This window comes from Lepidochelys olivacea (genome assembly GCF_965140295.1).
Source record: "Lepidochelys olivacea isolate rLepOli2 genome assembly, chromosome: 7".
In the NCBI taxonomy this organism is placed as follows: Eukaryota; Metazoa; Chordata; order Testudines; family Cheloniidae; genus Lepidochelys; species Lepidochelys olivacea.
Genome location: NC_140417.1, coordinates 96,907,826 through 96,920,303, shown reverse-complemented (window position 1 = coordinate 96,920,303; position 12,478 = coordinate 96,907,826). Strand labels below are relative to the sequence as shown.

Sequence of the window (12,478 nt, the reverse complement as noted above, 5' to 3'; positions counted from 1 at the left end):
TTCCCCAACATAATGCCACATTGTTTCTCTCTGTTATTAAAAGACTTTTGCTACACTCAGACTATGTGCTTGCGAGAGGGGAAGTATTGCCTCTTGGAGGCGCCCAGCGGGGGTGGTATATATTTTCCCAGGTCACTGGGTGGGGGCTCGAGCCGGTTTGCATTGTGTTATTGGAATGGAACCCCTAGATATTGAACCCGGCCCTTGTTGCTGCCAACTCTGACGGGCAGAAGGGTTACACACACATCCCATTTTATTATTTAAGTAAGATTTACAGCACTTTGTTTTTAAAAAGAGGTGTAACATTACCTTGATCATGATATTTCATAATAGCAGTAACTTTTCTATTATGGATTATTTATTAGTATATTAATGCCAAGAGCCCCAGATTAGGAATTAAAGCTCCATTGTACTAGGGGCTGTACACACACAAAAAAACAGCCCTTGCCTTTAGGTAATATTACAGTATCACTATTGCCCTCAAAACTAGTAATTTATAATAGCTATGCATTATATTTATGGTAACAAATGATATAAAGTTACAATCTGTAACCCAGCTCCTGCAATGAGCTCCAGGCCATAGACCCCCATTGATTTAAATAAGGCTCTCTGTGAGCAACAAAGTCTGTCAGAATACAGTTCATTGCAGGATTGGGGTTTCTTTACAAACTGTCTTTTCATTCACTCTCAGCTAGAACTAGATGAATTGTTGGTTGTAATTCATGCTGAGAAGTTAGCCTTCTTTTCTGTTCCTGATCTGTCTGCAAATAGATCATGACTGCTCATATTGTGAACAATTTTCAGCCTAGGTTAAATATACATTACTCTATTTACACATATGTTTGGGGAATGAGAGAATGAACCACACCCAAGAGACCTCTGCATGGAGCCTCACTGAAGTCATTGGGACTGTGGGCAGGTCTGCCCATACAGAGGTCAGGGCAGGATTGGGATCTTTGTTTCTTGATTTAAGTTAATCTTTGTTAGCCACCTAAATTTGGCTGTCTGTGAGCAAAGAAATTTACATGAGTGTTCAAAAAAGGGAATGAAAGAGCATGTGAGGCTGGCCAAACTAAAAGGTGTAGATTTGGAACACCATTTGAATAAACCCCATCCCAGTTTGTTCAGCTCTGCATGGCATTCTGGAGTACATGTATGTTGAAAATAAACATAATATCTTGCAGAGTCTCTTATAGTTTGAGCTTCTGTGTATTTTTGCTATACTGCCCTAATGAAGCAACACTTATTTTAGGTGTAAGCTTTTCTGTGACAGCGGTTGTCGTAGCTGGTAACACTGATGAAGCTAAATTTAACCTAACGTTGTCCTAACTTAACTTAAAATTAACTATTCTCTCCATTTCACAGATAGAAAATTAGGCATGGAGAGATGAAGCCAATTGCCAAAAGTCGCAAGGGAAATTAGTGGCGGAGCTGGGAAATGAAGCCAGATCTCCAAAGGCCGAGTCCTCCAATTCCTTAACCACAAGCCCATGGTCAGGATACTCCCAATGGCATCTCCCCACTCAGTTCCGCTCTCCAAACCCACAGGGGGAGGAGTAGGCTGGCTGTAAATTGGGTTCCCACGGTGCCCCTCAACCTCACGCTGTCGCTGTCACTGCCCCAGGGGGGGCTCGCCCTGTGCAGCACCAGCCCAGGCCCTACCCCTTGCGAGGTGGGGGCCAGACGGCAGCGAGCCCCGCCAGGCGCGGACCGAGTGAGCTGCAGCCCGGCTCGCCCTCTCAGCCCGGGGGCGCTGCCCGGGGCCGGTGGCGGAGCCTGGCTGGGGGCGGGTCGCGCTGACATCAGCTGGTGGGAGCGCCCCTCTGCCGCGGTGGGAGGCGCGCTCCCCTCCCGGGGGAGTTTTATTCGGTGAGCGGGAGGGCGCCGCCGAGGCTCCTGCTGGGCGTGACCGGCCGCGGGTCCGCCCGGTCAGGCTACCGCGAGGGCGGGGGCCGCTGCCTACCCCGGGGCCGCGCGGCCGGCAGCGGGTCTGTGCAGGAGGCGTGGCGGGCACCGAGCCGCCCTCGCAGCGGGCTGTGCGCGGAACTTGCCATGAGCAGCGCAGAGCCGCGGCGTCCGCTCCTCCGCCATGCACGGGCTCTGCCGCTGCCTCTGCTTGGCGGCCGCGCTGGCGGGGCTCTCCTGGGCCAGCCGGAACTGCCCGGACCTCATCGTTGACAGCTGCCTCTGCACCGCGGAGCGCTCCAAGGGGCCCGGCCGCCAAACCGTCCGCATCAAAGTTGTCTGCAGCGGCGGGGAGTTGGTCGAAACTTTGCAGCCTTCTCTGCTGCCGAGCCGCACGGTGTCTCTGTAAGTACAGCCCGGCTGGGCTGCGGGGGCACGTGTGGAGCCTGCCTCGGATAAACAGCCGGTGTGGGGGTGTGTGAATGGAGCTGGCTAGGCGAGCGTGTGAAAGGAAACCCAGCTGTCAAGGGTCTGGCTTTGCTGCTCTCCGGGCCGGCGGGAGGGGGGTCGGACAGGGCTGGACTTAGGATCAAGAGAGGCAAGCCTCTGGCTAATGCAGGAGGCAGCGGGTCGTGCCTGGGAGAGAGCCCAAGTTGGAGGACACTTTGGGCGCCTGGAAGTTGAAGTGTGAGAGCTGAACACCTCGCCGAGCTGCTCACCGACTCCAGGTGGGGATGCATCCCCTCTGCCAAAGCGCGCACATATCCCGGTGCAAACTATGGACACTAATCTAGTCCCTGGTGTTTCCAGATAGCTGTCACAGCTTCGAAGGGGACGGGGAAAGTTTGGACTCTAAAGAGCGTGTTATTTCTTTTCTGGGAGAGAAATGAGAGTAGTGGACCAAGGAAGCCCACCTAGGAAAAACGTTATAAACTAATAGTTTGTGCAGTGTCGGTCTGAAACCTTCTGTAAAAGTTTGAAGAAAGCTACTTCTCTTCCAAAAGAGGAAATGGTTCAGTGTGCATAACAAATTATGAAATATACATCAAACATCTTAATCAGAGTCAAAATGGAGTAGAAACTGAGATCAAACTGGGTGTATGCAGTGTAGCTGTAGCCCAGTTGGGCCCCGGCTATTACAGACACAAGGTGGGTGAGGAAACCTGAAGAAGAACAGAAGTTGGCCCTCTAAATATATATTACTCACCCACTTTGTCTCTCTAATCAGCCTGGGTGGGCAAATGTGACTCTGGCCCTACTTTTAAAAAATATTTGAGTTTGTTTTCACTTCTAGCTTAAAAACTCTTGTTATTTTGTTTGTTTTTGGGAAGCAGAATTTACTACAATGTAAATTGCATACTACCTTGTAGGGTGGTTTTGAAAATGTTAGTGATAGCTAAGCTGATTAGACCAGCTGATGCACCTTTAAACTTGAAACAGGATAATTTCCAACCCCAAGGATGATTAAAACATGCCATCTGTACTGCAGAGCTGCATTTTAAGGGTTATTTAACAAATTATCTGAAACTGATGTTTTCTTCTCTAATTAAAGTTTGGAAGCTGCGATGTCTACATTTTTGTCTGCATACATTTTTGGTTGTATACATACTATTTGGAATACATCAGATCTGTTTGTTGTTTAAGTAATCCAGTAGTGGGGAAATGACTCACAATTTGTGCATTGTTGACTTGCATGTGTTTTGGAAATAGGCAACAAATATAGTGTTGTCTATTGCACACACATGAACTTGAATATATGATATTCATTGTAAGTAAACATAACTAATGGTATTTTGTACCTCTATCACTGAGACGTTAAAGTAATGTTCCTATAACAGGACCCAAGCATTAACATTGTTGGCATTTTGCCCTTTTAGATGATGCATATATCCAACTGATCCTATGCAATTGAATTTAGTTCATTTGACAACTCATGCTGGGAAAATCTCCACTGTTCACAGCACTTTCTTTAAGTCAACACTTTTAGGAGGCAAGTGGTAAAGATAGTAATTTATGACATCTGGGGAATTTGTGCTTGTAAATGTGCAGATGTGCTGAGTGTGATCCAGTTCAGGTTTTGCTAAAACTGATTATGCTGATCTTTCATCTGGGAAGCTTGTGCGTCTTAATATATAGATACGATAACTACACTTCTCAAAGAATTTTGCTGAACTGAGGTAGAATAACTTTATTAAATCAACATAAGTTCATAACTACCATCTAAATGCAATGTTACTTTCACAGTTTATAATTTTCTTTAAGAACATAAAGCATTCTAACTTTCCAAAAAGATTTTGTGCAGACTTAACTACTTTTCTCCATTACTTAAGACATTGCTAGAAACTCTCTAATTGTGCATGTCTACAAGGTGTTCCTTTGTGCTTTATATTTAAATATTTATTTGCAAAAAGTTCTCCAGACTTTTTGGAAACACTTCTTTTATGACCATTTATACTTTTAAACTGTATTAGAAAGTTAACTCAGCATACTTAATATAGGATTAACAGTTGAAGTGTTTCAAATAGGAGTGTACTATTGAAAGAAGGTAGTGCAGGAATAAATATATACAGGCAGATCCTCCGCTGACGCAAGTTGTCATAGCTCCAAAATGAGGAGCTGCCCACTGATATCTAAGACTTAAGGCACTAGTCTCAAGGTAGATAATACCATATAGTTCAGAGGACACTCAAACACATTTATTCAAGTATCAGAAATACACTATGCTACATTTTTGAAAGTGACATATGAAAGTCACTTAATCTTAATAGGTAACTTGTTACTTATAGCTAACTGATCAAAACTGTGAGAGACATGGTGGGTGAGGTATATCTGTTATTGGACCAACTTCTGCTGACTTCAAAACTAAATGTGTGTGTTAGAGCAATTTTGAGCATAAGAAATGGAAAATTTCTATTTAAGTGAATAAAATGTTGTATGCCTGCTAAATGCCTCCTTTTTAAATTACATGTAGTTTAAGGAGATTACATTTTTTCCGAGACTAAATCTGTAATTAGAAGCTAATGCTTGAAGGTAAAACAAGACTTAAAATTTGAGGTGTAAAAAGATCTAGTAAAAGAGCATTTGCTTGCAGACACGCTGCCTATTTCCACTCGGTTATATTGGCCTACAGAGAAAGCTATAACATATGGAATACAAAATCTTGGATTGCTTTAACAATTAGGAAATATAGATGTGAATAAAGGTCAATGTGTGTTGCAGATGCAGTAACATTAAATAAAACAAGTGTAGCAAATTATTATAACATTTCATATGATTTTAATAATTTCATTCAATAATAGTTGCTTTTTCTTTTTGGTGCTATTTAATTGGAAGGGCAGATCTAAGGCAAATTGTTACAATATTTTGACAACCGTAGTGGGCAGTTATGAAAAATTTACCACCATCGAGAAGTAATAAATATCTCTTAAATCAGTAAGATGAAGTTACAGTGCATACTGTATACTTTGTAAATACATATGTACATACATGCTATGTGATGCAGTTTATCAACTAATTTAACACAATATGTATGTTTTGTTAGGGAAGAGAGTTTGTATTAATGTTTCTTTAATTGATTAACTATGGGAGTTGGTTGTGATGGGCAGACTTGGCAGGATTTGACATACATTTTACTAAATGTCTTGGTAGTTTAGGGTCTGATATGAAGTTAAGACTCCCGTTGACTTCAATGGGCTTTGGATGGTTTCTTAACCAATCTTCAGTTTGAGTGGTGGGAGAGATTGTCACTAACTGGGCTCATACAGGTTTCAAAATCTTTACATTCAGTAATATCTGCACTATAAAATGTCAGGTGACCCCAACAAATTAAGAGCATTTTACGAGAAGCAAAATTTAAGAAAATGAGCTATCAGTCAGCTGTAGCACCCTAATTTTTTTTTTAAAGAAATTTTGTTAAAATTTTTTGGACGCACTGTTTGTCTGTCTGTATTCAATATTTATCTCGGTGCCTTTGAAATAGGAACTGTAAACACTTGGATAAAACGGCTGTCTAATTTTACTATAGCTTTTGAAAGTAAGCGTGTATCTTCTGTTGAAATGGGTTTGTTCCGATCCACAGTGATACTCCTCAGTGACTTGCAACAGAGACTTATGTGCCTTCTGTAGCAGAGGGATTTCTTTTCGTCTTTCTACAGCAGTATACTGTTGTTCCAAAGCTGTGTTAAATTACGGCATCTGCTATTTCCATATTGATACGAATATCTACTGATGTGCAGACCCACAATGAGTAGAAGTAACATAACGTAACGTTTCTTTCATTTTGCTTTTTGCATATTTCATTTGTTTGTGTTTAGAGTGGATCTTAATGGGATTTTTATATCATGTGTTCACTTTTCTTGGTAGTTGTTTATATTTTCTTAAATTGTGTATTTTGCTTGTATACTTTATTCTTATTTATTTTTGCGGCAATGGCCTTTAAAGTGTACTTATGGAGAAGGAGATTCATGCTGAAAAATGAGATGAGAATTGAACACCCCAAGTCTGGTGTTCTTCAGCCTTTCTCAGTGCCCATATTTCACTTCTGGACAATAAAGTTGCTATAACCATGTTGGTGGGTGTGGTTGGTTGGTGGTTTTTTTTTTTTTTTTTTTCCTTTTTTTATTTTGAGGGAGAGGGAGAGAGAGACTTTATTCATTGCCATCGGAGGTAATAAAGACATTTGGCTGGATTATAAAAAGGACAAAATAGTGTTCAAGACAGTTATGTAAACTAATGATGTGGATAATCCAATCTCATGTTTCTTGAGTGTCCGCAGAGGTCAGCAAAAGGCTAATCCTACTCCACGTCTGTGCAGATCGGTCTGCAATTGGCTAAGTTATTGTCCACTTTTTGAGGCAAGGACCAATGATCTGATCTTTTATTGTTCTTCTTGTTGTGTCTAACTTAAAGTTTAGACACATCTTTTTTTTTTTTATTTCCCTTCAGGTTTCTATATTTTTGCTGTTGTCAAACAAGATCATCCTGTGACCCTGTCTATCTAAGTCTTGGAAGCATTTGCCTGCCATATAACTTGTTTTGGCTGTCCACTCCATAATACTCTTTTCCCTAGTGGGACAGGAGCCTTTTGAGCACTCCAGTATGCTTCCACACTTCCTTCTTCCAATCACAAAGACTTTGCTTTGTGTTGATCTTCCATCTGGCCCTTTCAGATCCTGTCTATGCTATTCCTTGAGTGTGCCTGCAGGCTCATGAGAGTGTGCAACAGATGAGATACTCTCTCCCTCATGAGCACTCTAAATTCTGGTTGATGTAGGAGCTTGCTCTTGAGCTGATCATCCAAACTCTCACAATATTACTAAACAAGATGTATTACAACTTTTTGGGTAATAACCATTGGTTTCATTGTCTCATAAAAAGATGTTCTATCAGAGTTAAGAGAGTATATATTAAATTTTACTTGTTTAAATTAAACATATGCCCAAAAATACTGACCAGCCTTTATATAAAAAAAAATCTCCATTCACTATACAAGTGGGTATTCTAGATGTAAAGATTTATTGGTAAGTGAATTACGGTGATCCATTCAGGACCTTCCACTCCTTGGATGCACGTTATTGCTTTTAGATGTTAGTAGGGAATTTTGGATAAATATGGACTGCTGGATCAGCCCTCGCTGACTTGTGGACCTACATAATGCATGTGGGTTAATGAAAATCCTTATGATGCCTTAGACTGTTTGGTTTTGCATTTGGATCTCTGATGCAATTGAAAAATGTGTAGAGACGTAATCGGAAAGGTCTTTGCGAGCTATTAAGTGGCTCTGGAGTCATTCCAGTGATGGTTGGCTGCATAACATGATAGTTGGTCCTGTTGACCTCAGATATACACAGGCAACTTGTTTATTGCAAAGCACTGTGGTCTAAAGGTTAAATCACCTCTAGGTCATGAAGAGATCTAGGTTCTGTTCTCAGCTCTAGCACAGAGATGCTGTCTGATTTTTTTTTTTCTTTTTATGAGACAAGCCATTTACCTTGTCTGTGCCTCTGTTTTTTTTGTTCTGTAAAATGAGGATAATGCAGTCTTCCTTGTTGGCTTGTGAATCTTTATTTATTAAATGCCTTGGTAGCCTTGGCTGGAAGGTGATATAGTTTCAAAATATTACTAAAATTCACCTGTTTCTGATAGTAGTACATGATTAACTTACTTTTTCCTTTGAAAGAAAATCCAGCACTAGTCTCACACCAAGTCCCTTTTTATGGACAAATTCTCCCTCAGTTATCCCTATGCAACTCTGTTGTCTTAAATGGGGTTACACAGATTTCACTAAAGGTAGAACTTGGCCATTAGTAAATAACTATCACAAATGCAGTGGATGTGCTGAGCTGAAGACTCACATTTTTCATAGATCAGTGGCCGTGGTGAGCCCCTCAGATATTTAATTTCAGAGACGCTCTGTCGTGATAATGATAATACATAGTTTTTTTCATACTCAAAGCACTTTGCAAACATTAACCAATTCTGTAGCTCACGAAAGCTCATGCTCAAATAAATTGGTTAGTCTCTAAGGTGCCACAAATACTCCTTTTCTTTTTGCGAATACAGACTAACACGGCTGTTACTCTGAAACCCATTTCCCTTGTCTCCAAATTACTGAAATGTTATGTCACATCAGCACTTGCTTTATATACTTTAAAAAACAAAACAAAATCTACTTCATTTGTTTCATGCCCAGTCTTGTCTCTTCCTGTTCTATGCTGCAGTGGTTCATAACGGTTGTTATTAATAAATTATATAGCAAATAAATTTTACTGCACTGTACTTTTACAGTATAAAACACATTTCATGTCCCTAAGAGCCTACGATCTAAGTTATCCAAGGCTAGCAAATGCAAGACAATATTTTAGGAAGTCAGGGATGAACAAAAAAAGATTATTGGTGAGAAGATAATGATGATAAAAGAGGGTTCCTGAGAATGGGTTTCAAAAATGTTTTAATAATACTTAGCCCTTGCATAACACTTGTAATCTCTAGATCATTCATAAGGCACCATATAAAGACAGATAAGTTATTATCCTTATTAAACAGGTGAGGAAACTCAGGTGAAGAGAGCTAAGTGACTTGCACATGGTCATACAACAGATCATTGTCAGACAGGAAGAGGAAAGCCAAATCTTCTGGCTCCCTATCTATGTGCTGGACCATGCAGCCTCCCAAAAATCTGTTGGAGGGACAATCGGCCATGGTGAAAGAAATTCCAAGCATAAGGAAAATTGACAGAAGATATGAGAAAGTTGAAGTGAGTGGCAGGGAGAGGTGAATGGGGAACAAGCGGAAAAGAGAGTAGACATGTCAGGCAGGATGAGATTTGTAGGGCATTGTAGGTCAGCCTAAAATTGATTGTTTTTCTTGGTCTAGACATACCCAGAATGAGTGCAAAATACCATGAATTTAAATGTTTTATTTTCTCCGTTAGACAGACATGCTGGGTGAGGTTATTTCTGGGGAGGGGAGAAGGAGCCCTGAATTCTCTGTTTAATTTGGCAGTACCTAATATAATAACTAAGTCCTGACATTTTGGTGTTCAAATTGACACTTAGCCATGCTGATACCAGTTTTACATGCCAAAGGAACAATAGAAGAGCTATTATATTGGTTTTTTTTCATAATACATTCTTAAATATATAATAGGGTCTTTTTTTCATCTTTTTTCATTCTGACTAATCTAAGGATAATAAGTGATCATTGCAATTCCACAGCCTAAACGTTCTATCCCTGTTCTTCTAGACAGGTGACTCTTTAGAGGCCCAGGACTGCAATCTTTGCAATCTATTATTATTTGGATCACTTATCTATTTGGTCATTTCACTAACAACATGGAATATATATCCGAGACTAGGCAACTTGCATATCGCTGGCTTTCTAATTTTGGGGTAGACTCTTTCCAGAGGGACAAAAGACTTAAGATTGCTTAGGAAAAATAGGTATATGTAAACATATATGTATATCTCTTTAACAGGGAAGATAGACCTAGGTAAAGTGTTATGTTGCAAATTTGCTCCCTCATATATAGGTTTCTGCCATATGGGATAATTTGCCAGTTGATCCATTATTGACCTTAGTTGATTGTCAAGCTAGAAGAGATTTGATAAATGCCACTGCATGTTTTGCTATGTTAGGCCAATATGTGCTGCACAGATTTATTTTTAATGCCCAAAGGATATACGCGGCAAAAAAATCAAATTGTGTGTCAAGTGCATGTACCCTCATCTGTTGTGCCTGGGTAGGGCCCTATGTTTGGATCATTGGCAGTTCTAAAGCAGTCAGTAACTGGGGGTGGGATTCACAAAGGGAAGGAGGCATTGCAATGTGGAGCCTAATAATGCCAAACTTTTAGGGGCCTAGAAAATCATAGGAATGCCTTTGCAATCCACAAAGCCTGAATTAGAGGCTTAGGCTCTCTATACAATGAATGGAGAGAGAGAGAGAGAGAGGTGCCTTAGCTTTCAGTCCACAAAGCCAGCATGCTAGGTGGGAAGCTGCCTAGGATAGCTAATGGGAGACTTCAGCCAGAGGGGTGAGGGCTATGGACTACCCCTCTCTCAAAGATAGGCACCTAAGTTTGGGCTCCATGGGGGAGCCTAGCTCTGTTAGTGATCCATGAAGTAAGGGAACATAGGTGCTCAGCTGCCTGAGTTGCATGTGGAATCCTAGTCAAAAGAGCTGGGGGGGGAGGAGGGAGGATCTCCTGTCTAATGTATAGCTTGGTGGATAGGGTCCTCACCCAGGATGTGAAAGACTCACAGGTCAAGTATTCTACCTGAGGGTAGAAGGGATTTGAGCAGGAGTCTCCTACCTCTCAGGTGAGAGCGCTAACCACTGGGCTATAGAATATTCTGATGTGGGCACCTCCAATCTCTCCTCTTGAGGTTGTTCCACTTTAATTAAACAATATTAACTGGGCCAGAGAGAGAGAAAGAATGACTCTATAGCCAAGAGGTTAGGGCATTCCCATGAGAGTTGGAAGATCCCTGTTCAAATCCTTTCTCCTTCTCAGTAGGAGAGGGAACTAGAACGGGGATTTCCCACATCCTGGCTGAGTACCCTATTCACTAGGGCTAAAGATTACAAGGGAGGTTTTCTCTCTCCGTGCACACAGCTGTCTTTGTGTGAACTTGCCTGAGGGCCCCAATAGGGTAGGCATACTCAGAGATCACGTACTGGACTGGGCCCACACATACAACTTGGCTAGCTGAACTCCTATCTTTCTAGTTTGTGAAACACTCTGTGGCTTAGGCAGGAGATGTCTGGACACCTAGCATGAGGCAGTAGTGCATGGGCTCAGGCAGGGGATAGGTATTCAGGCACCTAGAATGAGGTGGCAGTGTGCATGCCCAGAGGAAAAAACTTAGATGCCAAATGAGTTTAGGCTCCTACAGTGTTAGGTGGCAGTCAAGTGGGAGTTTTGTGAATTGCAGTGGTGCCTAAAAATGGGAGTTAGGTACCTAAGTACCTTTGTGGATCCCACCCTTGGTCACTAGCTGAAGTCCTGCCCACCAACTGGTTATATCTCTTATTCCAGCTCTCGTCGGTAACTTTTATGCATGTGGAAGTTCTCCTTAAAAGAGGCTCTAGGAGTTCATGCCTCTTGGGGATCATAGTATCTTTTTCCAGCTACTGAAAGGGAACTTTTCCCTAAAAAGCAGGTGATGAAAGTGACTCTCAGAAGTAACATTGACAGATTTACAGCATTGCTGGAAATCTTAGTATCTTACACATGTTTTTCAAGAGTGATCAAACTATAAAAATGTACAGATGGGGATAGTTAGGGGCTGAGTGTCTTCGCTGGTCATGAGGCACAGCTTGTACACACAATTTTCATGTGATCTGGAGAGAGAGTGAAAATCTGGGCCTCCAAAACTTATACCTACTATCCCAAGCGAAATACCTCCCCCCAAAGCTATGCATATTTGATTTCCATTGTCACATCTTCCCTCCCCTCAGTCAATTATGCTCTTATCAATTCTGCCCTCCCCAATCAGATCAATCATTTCTGCTTCGAGTATCTCTTTGTAGGGCTCTGCTGCTTCCCCTTCTGCCAGGACACTCTGCACATTGCTCCCTCTTCTTAAAGGAGCAGCAGCTCTGAGGCCACTATGCTTCCTGCCTCCCATCTTGTGAAAAAACTGCAATTTAGGGCTGTTCTACTCCTTCCCTGTCCCCTTCCTATCCTGTGACACATGTAGTGGTTTCTCCAGTCACTCTGCTCCCTTTGTTTTCTCCCTTTCTAGAAAGAACACTTCTCTGTGGCTGCCTCCATCCCTCCACAGAAGGACCCAGCAGCTTCCTGAGTAAAACTTCTGTAGACATAACACTGTTTTCTTCTGCAGAGGCCTTGTCACAGCTGCTCAAACCGGCCCTGTTCCAGATAATCCATCCTTCTTTCCTCAGACTGTGTTTTGCCCTGTTTCTATTATACACAGCTGTTTTGTGGCATAAATCTGGAAGCTAAAAGGGCAGATTTTCTCCACTAAGACAGCTATTCTGCTCTAACAACTCCTAAGAAGTATTTGTGAGGCTTACTTGTTTCTCTCATGTACACCTGAGATTCACCTGT

The 12,478-nt window shown here is 41.8% G+C and overlaps 1 protein-coding gene across 1 annotated transcript in view; it reads left to right on the top strand.

The window, feature by feature from the left end:
- Window positions 1-1,930: 1,930 nt before the first annotated feature.
- ADGRA1 (adhesion G protein-coupled receptor A1) overlaps window positions 1,931-12,478 on the top strand; it is a 464,598-nt gene continuing 454,050 nt past the window's right edge. The window contains exon 1 of the mRNA XM_084634535.1: window positions 1,931-2,310. Coding sequence (XP_084490661.1) covers window positions 2,090-2,310 — 221 coding nt within the window. The 5' untranslated portion in view covers window positions 1,931-2,089. The remainder of the gene's footprint in view (window positions 2,311-12,478) is intronic.